The sequence below is a fragment of the Neltuma alba genome, unplaced genomic scaffold (genome assembly GCF_004799145.2).
Source record: "Neltuma alba isolate B1F8T4 unplaced genomic scaffold, ASM479914v2 tig00012097_pilon, whole genome shotgun sequence".
In the NCBI taxonomy this organism is placed as follows: domain Eukaryota; kingdom Viridiplantae; phylum Streptophyta; class Magnoliopsida; order Fabales; family Fabaceae; genus Neltuma; species Neltuma alba.
Window position 1 is genome coordinate 341,879 of NW_021636654.1, and position 25,875 is coordinate 367,753.

Here is a 25,875-nt window from a genome sequence, read left to right on the forward strand (position 1 = left end):
CCTTGGGCTGAGTCCTCTATGCCTGGAGGCTTACCTAAAAGTAAAACGAATATTGTATGAAAATAACACTGTTGAGAGAAGTTTATGTTACATAGTACTCTGAGAAATTAGTCTCTTACTATTTGATGAGAGGATACTCTTGAAAACTAAAAAAGAAAAAAAGCAAAATGAACAATCTCTACAGGAGGTTAGGTCTGGCAGAAAAATTATTTATATTTAGTCCCTGACAGTTAGACATAATTATTTTTAATAAAAGAATATATGTACTTAGCAAAAAAAAATTGAACGACCGCAACACACAAAATTTCAACATCGATTTAACGAGAATAATTAATTAGTTCCTTGATTATTAGAAGCACGAACCTTTGGAAATCTAAAGTCAATGCACAGTTGAGTGTATTTCTGCCATTATTAATCAATACTCTCCTTCGATCTTTAATATAAGACTCATTTAACTAATTTGATTAGATTAAGAAAGTTAGGTAAGTTAGTTAATTATAAGAAAAGTAATACATTTTTCCTAAAACACCGTAATCATCTTTCTTAATACTCTCTCTCCTTCTTCTACTTGATTATAGTTGAGGGAGTATCCACAGGGGTAATTTTGAGAAAATTGATAAATATGAGAAATGGATATTATATTTAGAACCAAAACCAACTCAAGAATTGGGTCATATATTAAGGACTGGAGGAGTAATATTTATCTCTTTTCATTAATTCTTATAGAAATTTTAAAACAATAAAAATGACTACTCATCCGGTCCTTAATATAAGACTCATTTAACTAATTTGATTAGATTAAAGAAGTTAGGTAAGTTAGTTAATTATAAGAAATATGACATGTTTTTCCTAAAATACGATAATTATCTTTCTTAATACCCCTTCTTCTTCTTCTTCTACTTGATTATGGTTAAAAGAGTATCCATATGGGTAATTTAGAAAAAATTAATAAATATGATAAATAGGTCTTATATTTAGGACCAAAACTAACTCAATAATTGGGTCTTATATTAAGGACTGAAGGAGTATTATTTAACATATCAGTTAGGTAATCTTCTCTGTTTGATTGTACTCTTTTCTTTTCCATACCAAAACATGCCTTTCATGGGACAAGTGAGCTCCGCTTTTGAAGATAAAGGCATTGAGAAAAGAAAAGCTCCAGGCTAACATATATAGTACGGAGTTTAAAATAAGTATGTGAGAAGAATTTTGTCTTAACCGATATAAAAGCATCTTTTCTAAGTATTATAAGGGTTCCCAAACACTCTCTTAATGAAATTTAAATATTAATTGCTGTACTTATACACATTAGATGGCACTTTACATTAATATGAGCCCTTCAATATATATATATAAGTAAATAGTTAAGGGAATAACAGGTGTTGAAACTGGTGCTGCAAGAGTTGAGGGAAAAAAGAAACTGCCACTTTAGAATGGATACTCTTGAAAAGCAGCTCGGGGACACCAACTCCCTTCCACCGCACAATGTTGAACACAAAAAGGCAAGGCATCCTCATCTGCATGTCACATTACCCGTCATTCTACTCCATTTTTGTTCGTATGTTAAATTCCACAAGCACACGCGTCAGCTAACAGACTAAATAGATTCGTTGTCATCATCACGATATGATACATAACATATCATATATGGTATAATTTGGAAGACTTGAGTAGTGTACAGATTTTACCGAAAGTTGAAATCTTTCGAAGCGGATATCACTTTAGATGCACATACATATATACATATATGGGTAATTGCGTACAGATCATAGCCGTGATAATTTCAAAAGATGGCCACAACCAAATCAGCTCCCTAACGTGAAAACTCATCAGAAGATCACAACCGTTTGTGAAAGTGAAGAAATATAGACAGCCCCAGAAATAAGAAGACGAGGGATAGATGTGGAGGGCCGATGTATGTGACAGACGATACACGTATGATGTGGAGGACCTACTCAAGAGAGAATAAGATGTGATTCACTTGGTTGGATTCTCTTGATAAATCTTGAATTCTTAATAATATCATCTTACAAAAGTCGTAAAATATCTTCTTAGAGATTTACTGGATCGTGCTCGGAAGACACTGAGCTCATGCAAGAAGCTAGATACTTGAGAAGTGTGAGGAGATGGCCAATCCAGATAATTGCACCTTCCTTCCCATCAACTTCACACCCATTTTCTTTGTCTTGGCCATTATCCTCACACCTGGTATTCCTAGATTCTGCTTATCCTTTTGGTTCTTTAATTACAGCAAGCAAGATGCAATGAGGAAAGCTCCTTTTCTTCCCCTTTCAGTCTCTTTATTCTTCCCCGTCCCATCTTCCGTCTCTCAAATATTCTCCCACTAAAGCAACTCCAGATATTTTCACATGCCCACATACCCCTCCTTCTTCACTCCCTCTTTTAAGCCTCCCCAACAAGTTGGATTCTAATCTCAAGAGTAACGATATTGCATTGTAATTTATCATATTCGTAACTGTTAACTGCTTCATAACCCACCACCAATGGCCGCTGCAGACGCCTCTCCGGAATTCCGCCCAGAAATTTCAGTCTCTCCGGTGGTGACCCACGACGGCTTACAGTTCTGGCAATACATGGTGGCAGGCTCCATCGCAGGTTCAATCGAGCACATGGCGATGTTTCCCGTGGACACTCTCAAGACCCGAATGCAAGCCATAACAGGGCTGGATCCGGCTCATCATGTCGGAGCCCGGCGAGCTCTCGGTTCGATCCTGAAACTGGAAGGCCCTTCCGGGCTCTATCGCGGCATCGCCGCCATGGGTCTCGGAGCAGGTCCCGCACACGCCGTGTACTTCTCTGTTTACGAAGTCTGTAAAGAGAAATTCTCCGGCGGAAATCCGAACAACCCCGCCGCCCACGCAGCTTCCGGAGTCTGCGCCACCATGGCGAGCGACGGCGTGATGACGCCGATGGATGTAGTGAAACAGAGATTACAGCTGAAGAGCAGTCCATACAAGGGAGTGTGGGATTGTGTAAAGAGAGTGTCCAAGGAAGAAGGGGTCGGTGCCCTGTACGCGTCGTACCGTACGACGGTGGTGATGAATGCGCCGTTCACAGCAGTGCATTTTGCGACGTATGAGGCAGCGAAGAGAGGGCTGACGGAGCTGTCGCCGGGGAACGCAGAAGACGAAAGAGCGGTGGTTCACGCGGCAGCGGGAGCTGTGTCAGGGGCGGTGGCTGCGGCGGTGACAACGCCACTCGATGTAGTGAAAACTCAGCTACAATGCCAGGTAAGAAAAACAATATAGCATAGAGGTAGGAATGTGTAGGTGCGGAAATAGAATGAAAAGTACTGAACTTTGTGGTGGGATTGTGACAGGGGGTGTGTGGGTGTGACAAATTTTGCAGCAGTTCGATAGGGGATGTGATTGAGAGGGTGGTGAAGAAAGAAGGATACAGGGGGCTCATCAGAGGCTATGTACCCAGGATGCTCTTTCATGCTCCTGCTGCTGCTATTTGCTGGTCCTCTTACGAAGCTTCCAAGTCTTTCTTTCTTTCTTCCTCTTTAAATTCTTGATGCTACTTATGCTTCCTCTATTTTGGATCCTCTAGTCTCTGAGATCCACAACTCAACCAGAGTCTCGTTAACCGGTGACTGTATATATGATTCTGCCTACTCTCCTCCCACCAAATGTTGGTTCAAGTGCTATCTGTGTATATATACATGTGTGTGCATCTTTATCAACTGCTTTTGCATTCCTGGGAATGGAATAAATGATTGTTACAGAAATATATAGTAGGTGCACGGAACATTTTTGCTGTTTAAATCATTGAAAGTTTATCTGTTTTACAAGCCGTAATGATAAGATTATTATTTTTTACGTGAACAAAATTGATTAAGATTAAATTCCTGTCTCAATTATACCAGTTTAATGATCTTTGTATCAAAATCATGTTTTACATTCAACACTTCGACAGAAAGCACCAGTGGTCTAGTGGTAGAATAGTACCCTGCCACGGTACAGACCCGGGTTCGATTCCCGGCTGGTGCATGGCTTTTTCCCTTTCTTAAGTTTTTGGACTTGCCACATTTGCGGTTCGCATGTTATGTTGAAATTCAATGAATCGCGACAGTTTCTTCTCCGTCAAGCGCAGTGTTTGAAACAGGGATAATCTATCATTCTAATCACAGTAATAATCAATCAATAGAAGGAAAGAGGAAGGATGGCATTAGAATTTTTCTACAACGACGCCATCTCTAGAAACCTCGTAAGCTTCCCTACTCCTAGTTTTCTTCAACCCGGAAGTGATGTGGAGCTTGGAAGGGCCTTCAGAAGCAATGTTGGTCACTTTGATCCAAATCAACATCTTCGTCTTCATTCCCTCTATTTCTGCCAGCCTCCCCTTCTCCAGAACTCCACTCACAGTTTTATGAAAACGCAGTACTGATGAATCCTTGTATCCCACCTCGCACACCTCTGGAACGTGAACCACCAGCTTCCTTGTCTGTTCATTATACTCATAGTTTGTCGCGTCTCGTGGAAACATTCCTATGGGCAGATCGTTCTCCTTCAGAAACTCTGCTAATGGCTTCTGCATCTTTCCTACACTCATATAAATATCCGAGATTCATTAATTTTAACCAATGTTGCCGGGCGAAATAAACAATACTACTATAATGCTGACATGTCTTACCAAAATCGTCAAAAAAGAAAGAAAGAAAGAGATATACAAACCTTTGACTTTGTTGACCAACCATTTTGTTCCTCCTTCGATACTGTTTGTCAGTGACTAACCACCAATAAGAAGAACAAATCAATCAGCGCAGGGACAGAAATTATGTTTATAGGAATATGTTAAACACAAACACATATAACGGATATTTTAAAAGTCATTTTCCTAATTAATTTCTTCTAGACATGCGTAAGACATCATCGTCACATGAATAGGAACCCACCAGATCTAACATTCGATCAGTTAAGAGATCAAATTCGCAGAGTTATGTTCATATGGTACGAGTTAGCGCAGGGGAGTATAGATCCCACTATATGCAAGGTCTACGAGATCTGAACTCAAAATTTGAGTCATGATTTGTGAATATTAGTTCCTGGAACGCGTATTTCAAAATTGGATATCAATAAACATGCAAGAGGCAGCTTTTAGAGAGAGAATTAACAAAATCAAAAAAGGAAGTCTGGAAATTAACAAAGGAAATTAAATGGATAGAAGTAGAGAGAGAATTAAGATGAATGAGATGTATAGTTACATTGATGTCACTGCCAACAGAAGAGAGTTCCTTGGTGGCCTTGTCTTTAAACCAATATGTTCCCACAGCGCTGGCCACTTGATCCATTCTCAAACCTTGTCACAATTTTGAACCCCAAATTAAATTAAAAGTCTCTCTTTCTGATCTCTTTTTCCCAAAGAGAACGAAGAAGACGAATGAAAATTTCAGAGCGAGGAAGAAGGAGAACCAGCCTGGTTCTTCGCTGCCCATTTCATCACACAATTTCTCACCTCTCTCTTTAATTTTAGGCCATCATACCTCATTGCATTTCCTTAATTAGTCACCACCAATCCGGTTAAAACTGATTCTCGGATAAAGTTAAATACATTTGTGAATAATAATTAAGGATTTCTTTATTCACCTTAACCTATGTATAAATACATTGTTATGTGTTTTAATCATAATACCTAAAATGACGTAAACATTGGAATGTCGTTTTTCTGTCATTTGTTTTATTGGTTTTTTATTCTCCTGTGATACATTCATACATCATTTAATTGACAATAACAATAACTATAAAGTTATACTAGATAAATCTAGATGATTGATAAAAAGAACTCCAAAAATTATGTATTTGTTAAAAAATGTTTTGGATCGGCAAAAACATCAAAAGATATTTTGGGAGGATCAAAGTGAACTCACTCTTTCATGCTGTATAAGAGTTAATTAATTAATTTAGATTTTAAATATTGGATGGGGCGGGCGATTCGAGAGGAAAGCAAACCTTCCCAATAATGAAGCAAGTTGTTGATAAAGCTGCAGATATCATGTGGTGGAATATTCCGGTAGATGTTTATTTATTATTTCATCCAATCCTTAACATAAAATTTTATTTGACTTTTATTTTGATTTTAAATATAAGATCCTAATTAATTTTGTCTCTCATATTTATTCTTTTTTTTTAAAATTAATTCTTGTAATAATGATACTTCTAATCAATATATTTGATTAACAATAATATTTTTAGAAAAGACAACACTTATTTCTTACAAATAACTAGTTTAACTAGTTTTCTTAATCTATTTAAATTAGTCAACTAGTTCTTATATTAAAAATCAGAGATAAAAACCGAAGGTAGAAGCTGCAACTTGTTTTGCAAAATCTGGAAAGTAGGATTCTGCGTGATTATTTTCGCCTTTATTTTTATCGGGAAAGTGACATTTAACACAACCTCTGATCAAACTTGAAGGCCCTCTCACGGCCATCTCAATGTATCTATGACCTTCACCAATTCACATGTAAAAGCATATATAAAGAGATCGTGCAGCATCCAAAAATATGAACCCCGGGTTTACTCATTTCGCTTATTATTTTTTTCCTTCTTTGGCAATAAAAAATACCTGAGATTACACAAATTTAAACAACGGAACACACGAAAGAAGAAAAAGAAAATTTTCTATTCAAACAAGAATTTTCTATGCTTATGCTTGGGGGACCAACAGGAATCGGTCATATTGCAATTGGCATATGGGTCAATTAGCATTGGGCCATCATTGTCACTAAATGTTTTTGGATAGTGCGGATGGGAAGAAACAAGGAAAGAGAGAAAAATATGAACTTTCTAAATATTTGATTTGAATATATAAGAGGCCACCAACTTAAAATACTACCTCCGGTCCTTATTATAAGACTCTGTTTGACTTTTTGTTTGGTCCTAATTATAAGACCCCAATCCATTTTGTCTCTCATATTTATGCATTTTTTTCCATGATAATCCTTCTAATAATGATAATTCTAACCAATATACTTAATTAGCAAGGATATTTTAGGAATGACAACACTTATTTATTACAAATAACTAACTTAACTTACTTCCTTAATCTCCTCAAATAAGTCAATTGGGTCTTATAATTAGGACCGGAAGTAGTATAAATATACTCTTTCTGGTCAAGGAGTCTTATATTTAGGACCAGAGGAATACTTTTCCACTCATATTCATTCAAAAAAAAACTAGAGAAGAATAATAATAAGCATACAAATAGGATATTACACATGTCATCTACTTGTAATGTGATGGAGCGTTGTAATCTAATGTCATATAAATTTGTGAATAAGTAAAAAATTGCAAGTTCGATCTTGCTTATAACTTTAAATTTTGAGTCAGGTTAACCCATAAGATTTTAGAATTTCCACCAATTTATAAGAAATTGTATATTATTTTATGATTCCTAACTATTTTTAAGGACAAGGCAAATTAATTGCATATCTACACAAGTTGTACCAACCTAAAAAGTGAAGGTGCGTACGAAGGAGAGAGGAAGAAGGGGGCAGCCCATGGAGATGGGGGCCCTGAAGAGAGTGTGGGCACGAATCAAAGGGAACGCATGCTGCTATTAATTTCAGGTCACCAGCCAACAGGGATTTGTCTAAGTGATAAATGGCATAGTATTGTTTAAACGAGGTTTCGAGTTCAAGTTTCAGTGTATGCAGAAATCCTCATTGAGAGATTCACCCACCACAGTCAGGTGCGCGACGCGGATCGGATCCAGATATAGTCGGAACAAAATTCTGGTAAACTGGATAGACAATAGAAAAAAAAAAAATTTCAGGTCACCATCTCACATGTGATTCCCCAGTTTATGCCATTCGCACAATTAAGACTTCTTCTTCTATAACATTAAGGCCTACCCAGCTAGCCTTACCCAAACAATACCAAACAAAACAGTGCGTCTGTGTCTCATAAATATGTTTTCGTATCCATTCCAAGCATAGTGGGCGCCAAATATGAATTCACTCACACTTATAGGTTTTAATTGTTGGGAAAAATCATTTAAAAACACCTATGAAAATTAAAAATTACATATATGGACTCGCTCACAAAAATTATTGTTATTTGCTTATCAATTGTTATCAAAACTAATACTAATATTGTAGCAATCCGTGTTTATAATTTTTCTATTTTTAAGATTTTTTTTTGGTGATTTTTCCTGGTTGTTTTCATATCTCCTACTAGCTAAACATTTTTGTAAAAAATTAAATAAATTTCATCATTTTTAAAAAAAAGTATTTTTATGTATTATATGGTAACAATATTGTTCTCCACTGACACTATATATACTCTCGTCATTCGACGTATTCCACTAGCTCACCTTTTAATTCTCATCTCGTTTCATCTCTCTCTCTCTCCCTATATATATGTGTGTATTTAATTCCCCAAAAAAATTACAGTTATTTCCCATTTATGAATTATAAATGAACAGATTTGACGGTGATAAGTTTAGAAAATGATAAAAGGAAATCAATATCACTTGACTCCCGCTCGATAAATTACTTGGGTCGTCTTACACCTTTAATTCCGCGTTCATGAGAAGTAGTTGATCGATTATGGGATTATGAATTGCTCAATTCATGTCTAGCACCAAAAAAAAAAAATAAAGTCAAAATATTTTGTGCCACGGCAATTTTTCTTTTGGTTAACACGTTGATTGGAAAAGAATATACATCCATACTCTAATGTTAAATGATGGGCAGGGAGTTGATTTTGATCATAAATATAAAATTTTAATTTATTTTATTTCTTAATATTTATATTTTTTTTAAAATAATATATTTAACTTGTAAATTACTCATCCGGTTCTTAATATAAGACTAATTTAACTAATTTGATTAGATTAAGAAAGTTAGATAAGTTAGTTAATTATAAGAAATGTGACATATTTTTCCTAAAACACTATAATCATCTTTCTTAATACTCATTCTCCCTCTTCTACTTGATTATGGTTAATGGAGTATCCATGGGGATAATTTAGATAAATATGATAAATATGAAAAATAAGTCTTATATTTAGGACCAAAACTAACTTAATAATTGAATGTTATATTAAGGATAGGAGGAGTAATATATAATCTATTAAAATTAAATATTTTAATTAGCTTTTTGAGTCACCCGAATTAATTTGAGGGTAGAATTTTTATTTTTTTTTGGCTCTGAGGTAATGATTTTAAAAGTCATGAATAGTTGAAAAGCGGACCGAAAGAGACAAGGCTCGAGAGGGGATTAAGAAAAAAGCAAAGGAAGAGAGAGCTTGGGGCGGGTGGGGCGTGCGTTGTAATTTGAAGGAAATGGGAGAAGACGTCAATGTCATCATCTCTTACGAAAACCCCTCCTTGCAACTTGATCCTCTTTTAATGCACACTGGCCTCCCTGCGCCCCCCTATTTACCAAACTGCCATTCCTCCTCCCTTCCTTAATCCCAATAATACCCCCTCCTCCTCTTCCCATTTTTAACAGACTGATTGTTAGTGGATTTACAGTCAAATTCGCTCGCTCAACCTAGCTCGTCCTTTAAATGTCAATTCCACTCGAAAAAATTATACATATTTTCAGAGAGACAAGCCCCTTAAAACCCTTCCTAAAAGATGGTGTTATGGTGCTTCGTTGTCCTTCATTTCTTCTTTGACGTGACAATTAAATCTATTATCTTATGCAGAAAAAAAAATCAAGAAAGAAGTCCCCTAACTTCAGCCTGTCCTAACACATTAAGAGGGTATTTGAGTAAAAGCTAAATTATGATTTTACAAGTATTTTTATAATATACAAAGTAAATAATTAGAAAAATTTATCTTGTTTTACGAGAAAATGTTTTTTAAAAACATTTTTAATAGTTACCAAACACCTCCTAAATGTGTTTTCTTGAGAATGTATTTGCGATAAATCTCGTTATTTTTGTTTATTCTCATATTTGAAATTTTATATATATATCCACCATTGTGAAAAGTTTCTATTGCGTACATACAAGCGTCTTTTACCAAGATTTGTTCAAATATTGTCATTAAACAAACTGACCTCACCATTTGTTTGACGATTTGGCACCTATAATGAGCTTGTTATTTACCACGCAGAGGAGACTTATCAAATTAATGAATTTTGAGACAGTCGGGTGTTGTCTTCAAACTTGAAACAAGCCAGACAGTTTGAAGAAAAGAGTCTCGCAGGCACGCACGCGGGAAAGAATGGAAGGGAGGTGGTGGGGACAAAGTGGTAAATGGGAACATCCAAAGCAAGGGCGTTTTGGTAAATCAAGGAGGTGCAAGTTGGCCCCTAATTGGCTCATCCCACATGAACTTCGTTAACCCTTCCATCTTTCCAAAGTCTGCCCCCCCAACCATCATCAGCTTCTTTCCTTTCCTTCTTCCTTCATTCTCATCTTACCATTACTATATAACTCTTACTCCTTAACTGCCCCGATCCCCCCGCCCCTCCCTCTAAATTCACCCGCACGATAATTGTTCTTTATCAAAAATGACTCCTAAATCTTCTGTTCTCCTTCACAGAGTCAACCATCCAGGCGCCGCCGTCCCCCACCACCACCTTCGGGACGATCCTCTCCCCGCTTCTTCCATCGCCACCATACCCGACCAGGTGGCCCGCTACCACACCCACGCCGTTGCTCCCAACCAGTGCTGCTCCGCCGTCACCCAGAACATCACCGCCCCGCTTTCCACCGTGTGGTCCGTCGTTCGCCGCTTCGATAATCCCCAGGCCTACAAACACTTCGTCAAGAGCTGCCACGTCCTCGTCGGCGAAGGCGACGTTGGCACCCTGCGGGAGGTCCACGTCATATCCGGCCTCCCCGCCTCTAACAGCACGGAGCGCCTCGAGGTCCTCGACGACGAGCGGCACGTTCTGAGCTTCAGCGTCGTCGGGGGGGAGCACAGGCTCTCCAACTACCGCTCCGTGACGACACTCCACTCCGCTGGGGACGGCGAGGGCACCGTCGTGGTGGAGTCGTACGTGGTGGACGTGCCGCAGGGGAACACGAAGGAGGACACGTGCGTGTTCGTGGACACGATCGTCCGGTGCAACCTGCAGTCGCTGGCGCAAAAGGCCGAGGACTTAGCCAGACGAAACGACATGGACGATTAGCAAATTTCTTTCTGGCTCCTCCTTTTTCTTTCTTCTTTTACTGAGAATATTTTCTGAATAGTATCAGAAATTAGAAATTCAATATTTTATTATGCTTCTGTATTCTTGAAAAGAGGGCACCGCCTTGTTTTGTGATTACGAGGATTGCAAGTTCGCCGTGGCTAGCTGTCTCTGTTGTTGTTGTTGGTGTTTTTTTTTTTTTGGGTTTAGTATTTTTGACTTCTCCCATGGCTTGCTTGCAGAAAAACATGCTTCGCACTGCAATGCAAGAGATGACTGAATGGATTATATATATATGTATATGTATATCATTAGCTTGTTTAATTATTAAAGAAAAAGGGAGTTGACATTGCTGAAATTATAATTGCGATGATCGAGGTCATTCGGCATGTAATTAAATCTCTATAAAGATGTTAAATTGATCGCAAACCCTGCAGTTTTGCTGAGAATAATGTCGATTATGTCAGTTTGGAAAGTATAATTTGTGGCAACAAATTAAAGAAGGAACAATTTAGAGAAGAGAAAGCGGATCATTACGCGATATTATTAGGTGATCTTTTATTATCTGTGGATTATTAGGGTTTACAAGTGATGTAAGCAAGAAGGGTAATTATTGTGGATAAATTATTATTATTATTACAAACAAAGAAACATGAAAGAAAGAGGAAGAAAAGTTGGGGAGGAGGGAATATGCGCGAGGTAATGGCTGATTTGGGACCGCTTATAAGTTATAAATAGTTTATAACTAGTTTTTCAATATAAATAATTTTTTAATAATTATTTACGAAATACGAAATAAATATATTAAAAAAGTTTAATAAATATATAAAAAAAATTTTATTTTGATTTATATAAAATAAATTTATGAGAGATTTTTACCACTCTTCCAAATAGAGCCAATCAGTAGCTGTGATCGGCTGTAGGGCGAGCTTTTCTCTGAGTAAATAATAATGGGGGATGGGATGGATGCACATGAAATAAAGGGACATGCAAGTTGCTGTATTATAATACGTATATCTATCATAAAGATAAAAAAGATGTACTCTCTTTCTATGCTTTGCTCTTATTTTATGAAGGAGACAGATCAGGAATGAGTAAAAGGGACCAAAATGAAGGAATCAACGACGGTGCGTTTTGGGGAGGGGGTGTTGTTAAGAATTGGATGAGAAGAAAGAAGTATAGACACAGCTAATTTTAGGTGTGTATATGATGGAATAAAATTTAATTTATTAGAAAAGAGAGAGAGGGGGGGTTGTATATAACAAAAATGGGGGAAGGGGAATGAAGGAAGAGACGTGATGTCATCATTTGGTGGGAGGGAGAGGGAGGAATGAATGGGAACGTCGTCGGGCAATGCAAGTTGGGGGGTGCAAGTGGGGAGGAAGATAAGCGGAGAATGTGAGGGAGAGAGAGAAAGAGATGCTTTTTATAAATATAAATAAGAATAAAGGATGAAAGGGTGGGGCATTCTCTGTCCCTCCCGCCCACTTGTTTCGTTTGCCCCAGTTTTGATTTGATTAATGTGACCCCTTTCTTCTTTCTTTCTTCTTTCACGCCACCTTCCCCTCTCTCCCTCTCTCTCTCTCTCTCATGTTCGTGTGTGTAGCTGCGGAAGAGACTCAGTCTGTCCCCATCGGTACTTAAGTTTGACCACACCAATGCCGTCTGCCAGCCTGCCCTCCCCTCCCCTTTCTCATGTAACCTCTGTATGCCATTGGCCCCATTCTGCTACGTCCGAATTTTTAAGTCACCGCCAATGCCATTCACATCCTCATGAATTTATGACACCAGACAAAATTTGGGTCAAAGACACAATTGCCCTCGCCTTCCTTTCAAGTCTGATGCACACAAGCTCCACCTTTTGGCTTCAAACATCTGGAAACATACCATTTGAATCCACATAAGGCCGTTTAGAACAGTTTATAAGTCATTTTTTAATAGTGATTTACAGAATACAGGATAAATATGTGAGAGCAATTTCAGCTTACATGAAATATGCCTATAAGAAATTTCTTAAACCCTTCCAAACAGGCACGTGATCACATCTAGCAAACTCCGACCATCAGCGGTCTTGGGCTCGACCAGAATTTGGTGAACTCGATCAAAAGGGAGAAGGTGGTGATGATCCAGTCGAGATGGTGGAGAAAGCTATGACGGGAGAGGGTATTTTGGTCCCAAGCCCCAACCCTTTCATCCCGTGTACCAAACAAGATTTAAGAGTATGTCGTTACAAGTTGTGTGCGGTTTCAGCTCTCTTTTTTATTTCTCAAAATCTCACGTTCACTGACCTTTACATAAAAAATAGATGATTTATATTTAATGTTTTATAAAATCATTATTATGAACATAAATACAAATAATCAAACTGTTACTAATATAATAAAAATTTTATCAAATATTAAATTTTAACTATCCATTTTTTGATCTAATTAAAAATGGAGTTGAGATTTTGTGAAGAAAAGAACGAGAAAAAAGAGAGTGAGAGGATTTGCTTCCCTTGTAATACTAACAAGTTTAGATAGTATTTTCTTCTATTTTATTTATAAGTTTTAAATTTAAAGAGAGGTGTAATCTATTTTATAAATTTTAATTTGGAGTTTTTTCAACATTTAATGTATTTTTTTTAATTTTACTTTTAATTATTTATTTTCTTTTCTTTGTCATACTCTTTTATTATATTTTCATGTACATTCTCTTTTATCCTTTTTCTCATTTATTATAAGGGTATACTCCTCCAGTCCTTAATACAAGATCAATTTAATTAATTTGATTAGATTAAGAAAGTTAGGTAAGTTAGTTACTTATAAGAAATGTGATATATTTTTCCTAAAATACCATAATCATCTTTCTTAATACCCCTCTTCTTCTTCTACTTGATATGGTTGAGGAGTATTTATAGGGGTGATTTAGAGAAATTGATAAATATGAGAAATGAGTCTTATTTAGGATCAAAACCAACTCAACAATTGAGTCCTATATTAAGGACCGGAGGAGTATTTGAAAACAAAACTAGATTTTTAACTTACTTATTATTTTTAACTAATTGTTTGTTATTTTTAAATTAGTTATTTGAAACTTATAATAAATACCAGACAGAGTACTTTGTAAATGTGTGTGTATGAATGTAAAAATAACTAAACTACCATATCTTTTATTATAACGACAACTATAACATTTTGAATTGAATTTCGCTGTTAAAAAAAAAAAGGATTCAATTTCAATTTGTAACGTTTTTTGTGGTTGCCTAAATGACTACATGCAGCCTAGCATGACATTAATATACTCAACTTTTGTGCTTTTGCTTTCCTTTCATGTTTTCTCCCTCACAATTCTTTGGGTTGGGTGCATATTCAAGTCTTAGGGCATCCTTGCTTCCAAGACTTCAACTTTTCAAATTTTATTTTATGAGATTTCAAAAAGAATCAATTTAGGTTCTAGTTAAAGAGGAAATGGGAAGTCTTGAAGAAGGCATCACATACATGAGATTCTTCACCATTCTCAAAAATTTTGGAGCCTTTTTCTTTTTGACCTGAAAATGTTTGAAGCCTGTAAGTTAGAGCGCAACGTATGGTGCATACCCTCACCTTCGCCTCTCCGTATGGAGGCACGATCCCAGGATCAAAACGGAGATACAGTTTCTCTCTTAGTATTTTTTTTAAATATATTTTATTTAAGGGTTAAGATGCATCCGGTATTCTGAAGTATTTTTTTAAATATATCAAGTAGCCTAAAATATTTTATGGTCCATCTAATACCTTTAAATATTTTTTTTAAGTTCATCTAGCACTTTGAACCATTTTCTGATGCATTCAGTATCTTAAAATATTTTTTTATGTGCGTCCAATAGCTTGAAATAGTTTTTAGGGCATCCAACATCGAGGCAAAAAAAAAAACTTTAAAGTACTAGATGCAGCTGAAAAATATTTCAGGAAACTAGATGTATCACAAAATATTTTAAGGTGCTAGATACACCTTAATCCTCTATTTAAAAATGCATTTACAACTAAAAAAAACCTCGAACTTTTTGCAGGACAATTTAACAAAAAGAAAAAAGAAAATGGTACGCCAAAAGAGCACATATAAAACCCAACTTATTTTGCTTGTTCAAATCACCTTGCAAGTTGCTCAAATTGTTCTAAAATGGGGTCGATGATGAGAAGTTTGTAAATGAAGTGAGGACCCGTGATGCTGGACTGACCAAAAGTGAGTTGATATTCAAATTTCAAAGTATGTTTGAATTCCTTGTTTCGCAAGTGAAGCTGACCCTTTGCTTAAAGCCATCCCAGTGTTGGATGCTTTCCTTAATTGTGTGCCCACATTGTACTTCTCTCCTTCGCTGCGCGTGCACTTCTACTTAAAATACCACAGAAGGAATTAAACATCTAACAATATTAAAATCTCTTTGAAAAATCTACAGTGTTAGGGATTAGTCGTTCTTACTGACAGTAGATATTTGGGCCAACCGAAACTTATTAAAGTCAGTGGATCCATATAGCATATTCAACGAATAAGAAGATCGAACCGATTATCAGATGTTGCAGTGTAATTCATTATTGCTCTCCACATTATAATGGGATACTAGAGGAAAGCGAGCCCCTCTTCAGACATATTATTATTTATTTAGAGCATTATATCGATGATAATCATACTATATATATATAGATAAATTCCCATAGAAATAGTTTTCCTTAAATTAAAAATTAATATTGAAACCAATGACAAAGAAAACATAATTACTACATATTGCATATTAAGTTATTTATGGCACTAGATTTATGTGGAAGACGAAGGGAGTTGAGGAGGATGGGTGTTGAGCTATCTTCAAGCAATGTACTTGGTTGCGGAAACGTCAACAGCACAACCAAAATGGTACATATATCCTTAAATGTCCCTTCTCAGTCATGTCAAACCGAAGTTTGATACTATTAATATATATATATATATATATATATATTCAATGTTTCAAATACATAGCAGTGGTACATACACTAGTATTTATTCGTCATGTATGTATGACCAAAAAATTTTAACAAATGAAATATACGAGTCATGCCTATGTTCCATGAACGACTTCAAAAATAATCGTTAAATAGGTCATGTTTAAACTCTGGTGTTCTACATGTACCGTGACACCTGAAAAATAACATGTGGGTTCAGTTTTTATGGTTGATTATATGTATTCGACACACTATATAATTCAATTTCAGAAGTTGAATCAATTGGTTTTGTGAAATACAGAGAAAATAAGATTGTCATTTGCAAGCAAACAGGAGGAAACTTGCAAATGCATCATCATCTTGTACCTACTATGAGCAAGTGCGCTGACATATGGATAATAAAAGTCGTCTTTTTTCTTTGTCACCACCAACAGGAAAAGAAGGTTGATAAATTAAAGGAGGAGGGGTTGCAGACCCCACGAATGTGACCTACCCAGGTTGACATGTGTTCCACACAATAATATACACCCAATTTTAGTCACTTCTCATTGTTTGTTATAATAATGATTCTTATATGCATTTATTAAAAAAAATCATCATTTTTAAATCATGATGAAAGTTCATGTAGATGAAACACTCTAGTTTAATTAATGCAAATTTTTCATTATGATTATGATTCGTGAGTGACATGATGAAGAAGATGAATTCGCGTGTAGCTACAAATATGAAGTGTTGAAGGAATGAAGTTTTTGAGGTCTGTGTGGTTTTGTTGTTTCTATGTTAATAAGGTTCAATGCCACAGCATTGCTTGAAAGGCTAAGGAACAAGAGGCTTATGTTTTGTGGGGATTCCCTCAACAGAGGCCAATGGGTTTCCATGGTTTGTCTTCTTGACGCTGCAATCCCTTCCTCTCTCAAATCCATGCGCACCATTGCCAATGGTTCACTCAGCATCTTCAAGGCCAAAGTAAGCCAGCCTTCACATATTCTTATCACATTTACCAGTCAGGTATATATCTTGTTCATGTTTCTAATGAATATATGGCTACTTCATTGAAACATATACATACAAGGAATACAATGCGACCATCGAGTTCTACTGGGCTCCCTTACTGGTGGAATCAAACTCGGATGATCCAGTCACCCACCGCGTACCCGATCGGACTGTGAGAGTGAAGGCTATTGAAAAGCATGCCAGGTACTGGACTGATGCAGACATTCTGGTTTTCAACACTTACCTCTGGTGGAAGAGACCTGTCATGAATGTCCTGTAAGTATATGGCTACTTCATTGAAACATATACATAAAGGAATACATGCAACCATCGAGTTCTACTGGGCTCCCTTACTGTGGAATCAAACTCGGATGATCCAGTCACCCACCGCGTACCCGATCGGACTGTGAGAGTGAAGGCTATTGAAAAGCATGCCAGGTACTGGACTGATGCAGACATTCTGGTTTTCAACACTTACCTCTGGTGGAAGAGACCTGTCATGAATGTCCTGTAAGTTCGACATAACTATCATCCCTTTTTTTGATTATCCATTATCTTCTATCTGTATCCCTAGCTACTACTCCGCCGTTAGCTAATTCTCAAGTTTCTTGTTTTGATGGAGCAGTTGGGGCTCATTTGATGACCCAGATGCGATTTACAAAGGAGTAGAGATGGTGAGGGTGTATGAAATGGCACTCAGGACTTGGTCTGATTGGTTGGAGGTTCACGTCAATCCTAATAAGACCAAATTGTTTTTTGTCAGCATGTCACCCACTCATCAAAAGTACCTCTCCTTTTCATACTTCATTTACTTATGAGAAGGTCCCATTGGGCCTTTTCTAGAACAACTCAATTTGCCTATATACATTCTGAAATCTGATACCATATTTCAGGGCAGAGGAATGGGGAGGAGCAGAGGATGGGAACTGTTACAAAGAAGAAAAAATGATAGAAAAAGAGGGATACAGTGGGAAGGGGTCAGAACGGAGAATGATGAGAGTGGTGGAGGAAGTACTCCAAGATCTAACGACAAGAGGCATAAATGTTCAGATGTTGAACATCACACAGCTCTCAGAGTACAGAAAAGAAGGCCATCCTTCTATTTATAGGAAACAGTGGGAACCCTTAACTCCTCAGCAGATGGCCAATCCTAGCAGTTACGCAGATTGCATTCACTGGTGCCTCCCTGGTGTTCCTGATGTCTGGAACCAGCTCCTCTATGCCTATATCTTTCATCAATGACACATGGTTTCACACAGATTCTTGGGTACCCATATATGTGCTCCTAATTGTACGCACCACACGGTACTCGAGATCTTCTCACATTTCAAATCAAGTACTGAGTTTCGTCAATGTGCATATATATGTCAAGTGTCTGAGTTTTTCCTTTTTCTTTTTTTTTTTTCATTTTGGTTGGGGAGGGAGTTGAAGTGTAAACCATATTGGAAGTCTCCTAATCCTCAAAATGCTAGATTTGGTTTTTTTTTTCCTCCTTTTTTTTGGGAAAATGATTAAAAAAAGTTGAAAAATTATAAATACCAAATAAAGAATATCAACAAAAATTTGTCGTAATTTGCAAATTTAGTGTTGCTATCAAATCTGATTTGAGATTTAGTAATTTTCAGTTTCTTTTTTTGTCATTCTTCTTTCTTTCTTTTGAATTGTGGTTTTTGGTTATTATTGGTTGAGAGAAGAGTCCAAAATTATAGAGGTATCTCAGGAAGTGAAGGAATTGTTTTGTGGAAAAAGAAAAGAGGATAAAAATCGTCAAGGTTTCTTTCTTATTATTTGTAGAAATATCATGACCATAATGCTTTCAAATTCCATGATATCCCAGCGAACTGAAATTCATAGGAAGAGGTTACGGCGTAGCTTCTAAAATGATATAAATGGGGAATGCTTAATCAAAGTTTAAGTCGTTGCCCCGAAGAGGAAGTGAAACAATGACAGCTTTGAACAATGAGGTCCTACCTACCCACAAGGCCGACTTTTTGAAGATTCTGCCATCAGCCTTGTTTCTTTAATCTTCTTCTTCTGCTCTCCAAGAAAATCCTAACTTTGACAATTTCCTAATCCCGCTCCAGCTAACTTTTGATACCCATGTACCTTTCATTTATTACAAAACTAAAACAAGAAAAAATAATAACATACCAATAATAAGAGCGTCCCCATGTACCCTTCGTCAGGCACATCATACCTTTCTTCAGCTCAAAAAAAAAAAAAAAACCCAAAGGTACATCATACCTTTCTATTCCACATGTGTAACAGGGGTTTGGAACACATTAATAACTTTCCTCTTGAAATTAATATTCTGTTTTCTGTTAAATATGATGTCCAACTTGGTTCCGATTATTAGTTCGGCTAAGTTTATGTACTTTTTTCCCAATTCAATCCAGGTTAATATGATTGAACAAGGCCAAGCTTACCACACCACCATTTTTTTTTTATTGAAGTATAAGTATCTTCCTATTAAAAGTAATCTTATTCGAGATACTGTCAGGCATCAGACCACCAAATTATTTGGGCAACTACTGGATAAAAGCATATATCATATTAATTCCATAACAAGAGACAAATTAATGATCATGATATGATCAAAATCAATTATTCCCTGCAGAGGTGGTTAAGGAGGGAAACTAATCAGAGAGAGGTGGTTCCTAATCTTCTATATATCTTAATAATATAAACATAACATCCAGCCTGATTTGATCATGCCATGCTTTGGCTGCTGCCTTTGTAATTAATCAAGCGAAATCAAGGCCAAAAAAAAAAAATCAAGCGAAACGAAGGGTCTTATGGGGTTCTCCGAATGCTGACATGAGTAAAGCACCCCATCATTGCTTTTAATACGTGGGCTCATCATAATACGGACCCCATATTTAGGAAGAAATCTAAAACTGGCTCACGTTCCTTTCAGTGTTCTACTTGGTCAAACGCTGGCCTTGCCCACGATTTCGCTTCTCTCGTCCTTTCCATGTGAACCACCACCATCGTCATGATGCAGAGGTGGAACAGAAAGAAGGCCCATTTTCCTTTGCTTGTGCTTTTCTTCCTCATCTTCGTGGTCGTGACAACCTTCCTCCACAGTGAAAGTAGTATACATCAAATCCACGAAAACCCTGATCATGTTCATAATCATCAAGAAACTTCTCCAGTCACATATGTCAAACCCAATCTTCCTGCTCAGCTCAACCGTGCTTCAGGTATAGTTGTTCACTCGAGACTTTGAGATTTTTTGTCTATTTCCTTGGTTTTGTGCTTCTTTAGCTTGGATTTGAAATGGGTGTGGTTGGATTTTAGGGATTTTGGATAGATTCAGTAGATGCAACTCCACCAAAGAGTATAGTGGCAGGAAAATTTCGTCGGTAGACCGTTCCCAGCAATCCGGCAGCGCGAGAGAGAATCTTGAAGGCTGTGACATTTTCTCGGGGAAGTGGGTTTATGATAATAGCTCACACCCACTGTACAACGAATCGGATTGCCCTTACATGTCGGACCAACTGTCTTGTCACAAGCATGGACGGCCGGATTTGGGGTACCAATACTGGAGATGGCAACCACATAACTGTAATTTGAAGAGGTGCTTTCGTTTTCTTAGCCTTCTCCCCCCTTATTTATGATTAGGAGATTTATTTTCTTTTGGCTTTATCCGAGTAAAATTTGGCGATCTTAGGACAGACTATTTGTGCATTTAGAATCTCGCTTCTCTCTTGCCGTTGTTTTCAATTTATGCATCGTCTACGCTTTCGTTGATGGCATTAGACTGAATGCTCAAAATAGAAACTTTAATTAAAGTTACAATATTTTTAAGCAGTTAATGAAGGACTAAGTATAAATAGTGTAGTTCGTAGCAGAACAAAATTTGTTCCTCTGAAATTGGAGTCGCTGAATGATTTCTGTCAAGATTCGCTGATTTCTTGTTTTAAACAGATGGAATGTGGCCGAGATGTGGGAGAAGTTAAGAAATAAAAGGCTAATGTTTGTTGGCGATTCGTTAAACAGAGGACAGTGGATTTCTATGGTGTGTTTGTTGCAGTCAGTAGTTCCTGCGGATAAAAGGTCAATGTCGCCAAATGCCCCTTTGACAATTTTCCGAGCAGAGGTAGGCAAAGGAGCTATCTCAACTGTAGTTGCCATAATGTATATGTGTGCCTTCGTATTAATTTTAGTCCCCCCCCCCCCCCCCAACAAAATTTTTTTTTTTCTCAATGAACATTTTCCTTTTCTGGCATGTTCTAAGAATTTGAGCTGATGAGCATGTTCGCTCATCACCTGAACTAATAGCTGAAAATCCCGTTAACATCACTTTTCTGTTATCTATATCTCATTTGCAGGAGTACAATGCAACTGTGGAATTCCTCTGGGCTCCATTGCTTGTCGAATCTAATTCTGACGATCCAGTAAATCACAGATTAAATGAGCGGATAATTCGTCCAGATTCTGTTCTTAAGCACGCATCACAGTTTGAGCATGCTGATATACTTGTTTTTAACACTTACTTGTGGTGGAGACAAGGCCCGGTCAAGCTATTGTCAGTATCAATTTAGCAATGTACCAATGGAATTATAAGATCTTTCCACTGTAATTTAATTGTATCATCATGTACTTCTGCAGATGGGCTGATGCAGAAAATGGGGCCTGTGAAGAGTTAGATGGGTTAGGAGCCATGGAGTTGGCCATGGGGGCCTGGGCAGACTGGGTATCATCTAAAGTTGATCCACTCAAGAAGCGAGTTTTCTTTGTGACCATGTCCCCAACACATCTTTGGTAAGCACTTATCCTTAGATCTAATTTTATTTAGTAGGGTTTGGATTATCCCTCATCCTTAGATCTAAATGTATTTAGTGGGGTTTGGATTATCTTTTTTAGTAAGAAACATCTTTAGCGATTTACATTTTTAGACATGAATCTTTTTGCCACGTTCAGTCTGAGCTAATTGCTTGTCAGATAACTCACTATTTAATTCATTAGGTGTCTGTTAACTTTTACCTTACTAAGTTCTATAACAAAATTGTAACATGTGAACACATTTCGGGCTCAACACCACAATACTGACCCTTCAATGAAGCTCCTCCACTATTGAAGAACTTTGTGGCTAAATACTTGAGAACTACACTTACATAAATGATCGTCAAGGTTGTTTCATCGTGGTTAGTCCGTTTTAGTTGGTCATGATTAGTGACCGTGATCTTGGTGACTGTTCCCTCTCCCCTGGCTGGCTAGCTTCTATGACTGAACGAATCTCTCATCAAATTTTGCAGTGTCATGAACCCGTACTAAATTTATGGCAGTGAGTTTTTTTCCTCATTTAAAAGATCTTCTCTCTAGAGTTTTCAGGAACCAACTTTCTTATTGATGGGACTTGGACTACATCCCTATTTTCATTTGGTGTAGATTATGCCAACATTGCCAAGTTTTTTTTTTTTTTTAAATATATATAAGCCAACATTGCCAAGTTAATCCAACTAGCTTGAGCAATGGGCCTCTTATTGTTGGATCCAGGTAATTGTTTAGGATGATTCTCAGAAGTGGAATACTTAGTCTGTGAACTACTCCTCTGGTCCTAAATGTAAATGCAAGACCTACTTTAGGAGATAATATTTCTCCTTGTCAACTTGGATTCGATATCATAGGACCGTCTAAGAATAAAATTCTCAATGCACTGAGCTGATATTGGTAAAGGGTGACTTGAGATTGCGTAACAAGGAACTTTGCCTGATCGATTCCCAAGGACACTGTTGAGCATAACTAGGGAAAAAGTGAAACCAGTTCACTTCATACTGATAATTGTATAAATTTATAATTTATAATGCAGTTCAGTTATTCATTTGTTCTTCCCTTGCATTGAATCCCATCCAAAAGAGAAATATCTGTCAAGTTTTGACTATTGCCGTTCCTGGTGATAAAAACATTTTTTGCTCTACATGTCTGACTGGGCTGAGCCCTAAAAATTATATGCAGGAGCAGAGAGTGGAAGCCAGGGAGTGAGGGAAACTGTTATGGGGAGAAGCAGCCTATTGATGTTGCGGGATACTGGGGAAGTGGCTCTGATCTGCCAACGATGCGCATGGTGGAGAATCTCCTGAGCAGGTTAACCTCTAAAGTTTCTGTCCTCAACATAACGCAGCTCTCAGAGTACCGAAAGGACGGCCACCCATCAATCTTCCGGAAGTTTTGGGAGCCATTGCGCCCTGAACAGTTGTCAAATCCTCCATCTTACTCTGATTGCATACATTGGTGCCTGCCGGGGGTACCCGATGTATGGAATGAGTTACTATTCCATCTCTTGTAGATCCGTTTGCAAGCCTTAATATTCTTGATTCGTGATGGCAACTAATCTCAGTATTTCAGATACAAGAAAAAGAGAGTTGTCCATTCTTTCTTCTGCAGATTCTTGTGGAGGGAATTCTTCATTGTGGCAAACCACAAAATTTGCATGTAAAGGATGATGTTGCCGTTGCTTCCCCTCATCCCCAACAAGAAGCACCCAAAAAAAGAAAAGAAGAAAGCAAAAAAAGACTAAAAAACAGAAAAAGGCAAAAAAAAGGATCATATATTGCTTGTGTGGATGTTGATGAATGCTGTAATTTCTATGACGATCACCCTTGGTTGCAGAGATTTTTGGGACTTAAAAAATGCAGCCCGTGAGTAAATTTAACCAGCACCTGGGCATTTTATTAGATAAGAATGCGTCGGAAGCTTGATTTGGGATGATTTTTGGGGGAATTCAGGCCTACACTCATGGCAGGTGAATGAGAAATATAATTGAAGCAGGAAATATGGGCTTGGGGATAGCCCACAGAAGAAGCCGGATATAGTCTCAACAGACCTGGGAGGTGGGCTCAGCCCATATGCAGGAAATTGTTGAAGTGATGTTTAGGGTTGGCGCGTAGGTAGGAAAGATTAAATAATTGAGAAGAGTGAACTGAAAAATGAGAGCAACTGTTTGGGCCTTCAGCCCTAAGGACATTAAACATACTGCATCGGGTTTTAAATATAAGAATTAGTTAACTAATTTAAGTAGATTAAAAAAATAAGTTAAGTTAGTTATTTGTTATAAGCATGTATTATATTTCTTAAAATATCCTTGAAATCAAGTGTATTCGCTGGAACTGTTATTATTAGAAAGATTATTTTAAAAAAAGATTAATAAATACGAGATAAAGTGGATTGGGATCTTATATTAAAGATTAAAATACTGGAGGCAGGATATTTTTAAGTTTTTTTCTCTCTACAAATATGATAGTGGTGAAGAATAGTGAAAAAAATTTTTAAAAAAAAAAAAAAAAACAAAAGCACGAGCAGATGGGGAGTAACAGTAACAGGGAGGAGGGTGAAAAGGATGAAAACATTGGGGAAAAAGGGGGGGAGGAGGAGGAGGCTGAGATCCGGGAAAGGCGCGGGATGCAAGAGGGGGATGAGGACAATATAGGAAATGAGGAATGGGGACGGAAGATAATGTCGGATCATGGGGGGCCCACCCCCCTGTATAAGGGATCAACGGCTCATCGTATTCATAGGAATAATGTATATAGGAGTAGATTTGACTATTTGACTTTTGATGACGACAATTCACAACAGTGTCATTTGTTCCCCCTCTCCATTCATTCATTCCCTCATTGCCAGCTGCCACCCCTTGTCTTTCCTTAAAAAATATTTTTAACGATAACTATACGTATCCACTATCCAGTACAAAGTCAGTTTATGACTGGATAGGCTGAAAGGCATGGCGTTAGTTGGGTTTACGACAAAAGTTAATTTCGGTGAATCCAGGGTTAAAATTTTACCGGGAGAGGTGTATCTTAAAAAGTACTACTATAGTTCACCCTAAAAAAATAAAAAAAATAAAAAGTACTAATATCTCTATCTCCGGTTCTAATTATAAACGAGATTTTATAATTAGAATCGTAGATATTATTTGATGTAAGGAAAATAGAGGAGAGAGGAGGGAGAAAAAAAGTTTAATGAGTTCTATTTAAAAAATTAGAGAGGTGGGATTCTGAAAATTTAATAAAAAGAAGAAATAATATAAAAAAGTAATAAAAAGTAATTAAATTTTTTTAACCCTATTTTTTAAAATTTTTTAAATCAAACTTATTAAAAATTTTATTCTCCTCCTCTCCTCTCACTTTTCTTGAATAGAATTCTTCCTTAAAAAAACATGAAGGTGCCTAGTTTTAACAACAACAAAAATGATTGAATAGGGGGGTAATCCAGTGGCAGTGGGATGGCCTCGGTGGAAGCTTTTGAAACCATTAATTCAAAAACGCTGAGCTGAAAGGGAAAATAAAGAAATAAGTCAACAGTAGTGTTGGCGCAGTGAGGAAGTTACAGGGTTTATTGTACAAACATGTATTCATTATTGCATTACAACATCCAAGAGGGACCATGTCTGCATCCAAACAAATTGCGAAAAGTTAGCCCAGCCATTGCTTCCGCCACAGTATCTATGTGCCGAGCTGGCAACTTGCGATATACTCCTCCGGTTCTTATTATAAGATCCAATTTGACTTTTTATTTGGTCCTAATTATAGGACCCAATCTATTTTGTCTCTTATATTTATGCATTTTTTTTCAAGATAATCCTTCTAATAATGATAGTTTTAGCCAATATACTTAATTAGCAAAGATATTTTAGGAATGACAACACTTATTTATTATAAATAACCAACTTAACTTACTTCCTTAATCTCCTCAAATAAGTCAATTGGGTCTTATAATTAGGACCGGAGGAGTACTATAGAATGAACAGAGACATCATGGCCACGTCGCTTTTCTAATTTTATGGCCTCAGTGGAATAAATGAATTATGCTCTTTTTTATTAGATCTG

At 37.0% G+C, this 25,875-nt stretch overlaps 5 protein-coding genes and 1 non-coding gene across 8 annotated transcripts; 5 read left to right on the forward strand and 1 right to left on the reverse strand.

Annotated features, from left to right (window-relative positions):
* The first annotated feature begins 2,458 nt into the window (after positions 1-2,458).
* On the forward strand, positions 2,459-3,751 carry LOC114722653 (mitoferrin). Of its 2 annotated transcripts, none has more exons than XM_028908732.1 (2): positions 2,459-3,251; positions 3,341-3,751. In XM_028908732.1, the coding sequence occupies exons 1-2, from the start codon at positions 2,505-2,507 to the stop codon at positions 3,536-3,538; spliced, it is 945 nt and encodes a 314-aa protein (XP_028764565.1). In that variant the 5' UTR covers positions 2,459-2,504; the 3' UTR covers positions 3,539-3,751. The 2 variants fall into 2 exon arrangements, with proteins under 2 accessions (XP_028764565.1, XP_028764566.1); XM_028908733.1 differs by having other exon boundaries at positions 3,370-3,507.
* A 191-nt stretch (positions 3,752-3,942) lies between these two features.
* On the forward strand, positions 3,943-4,013 carry TRNAG-GCC (transfer RNA glycine (anticodon GCC)). The gene has a single exon. It is a non-coding gene; the product is annotated as a tRNA-Gly (tRNA).
* A 178-nt stretch (positions 4,014-4,191) lies between these two features.
* On the reverse strand, positions 4,192-5,314 carry LOC114722547 (uncharacterized protein At5g01610-like). The gene is made up of 3 exons (XM_028908594.1): positions 5,228-5,314; positions 4,698-4,752; positions 4,192-4,565 (listed from the first exon to the last, which is right to left on the reverse strand). Exons 1-3 carry the CDS (start codon positions 5,312-5,314, stop codon positions 4,192-4,194), a joined length of 516 nt encoding a protein of 171 aa, XP_028764427.1.
* A 5,030-nt stretch (positions 5,315-10,344) lies between these two features.
* On the forward strand, positions 10,345-11,446 carry LOC114722595 (abscisic acid receptor PYL4). The gene has a single exon (XM_028908674.1). It carries the CDS (start codon positions 10,491-10,493, stop codon positions 11,112-11,114), a length of 624 nt encoding a protein of 207 aa, XP_028764507.1. The 5' UTR covers positions 10,345-10,490; the 3' UTR covers positions 11,115-11,446.
* A 4,976-nt stretch (positions 11,447-16,422) lies between these two features.
* LOC114722634 (protein trichome birefringence-like 34) lies at positions 16,423-18,415 on the forward strand. Its single transcript, XM_028908712.1, has 6 exons — positions 16,423-16,430; positions 16,525-16,548; positions 16,840-17,017; positions 17,124-17,320; positions 17,670-17,828; positions 17,938-18,415. The coding sequence occupies exons 1-6, from the start codon at positions 16,423-16,425 to the stop codon at positions 18,284-18,286; spliced, it is 915 nt and encodes a 304-aa protein (XP_028764545.1). The 3' UTR covers positions 18,287-18,415.
* On the forward strand, positions 17,768-23,680 carry LOC114722648 (protein trichome birefringence-like 35). 2 transcript variants are annotated; one of them, XM_028908725.1, is made up of 7 exons: positions 17,768-17,772; positions 20,051-20,247; positions 20,345-20,624; positions 20,975-21,146; positions 21,379-21,575; positions 21,659-21,811; positions 23,006-23,680. In XM_028908725.1, exons 3-7 carry the CDS (start codon positions 20,533-20,535, stop codon positions 23,334-23,336), a joined length of 945 nt encoding a protein of 314 aa, XP_028764558.1. In that variant the 5' UTR covers positions 17,768-17,772; positions 20,051-20,247; positions 20,345-20,532; the 3' UTR covers positions 23,337-23,680. The 2 variants fall into 2 exon arrangements, with proteins under 2 accessions (XP_028764558.1, XP_028764557.1); XM_028908724.1 differs by lacking the exon at positions 17,768-17,772 and having other exon boundaries at positions 19,946-20,247.
* The last annotated feature ends 2,195 nt before the right edge of the window (positions 23,681-25,875 follow it).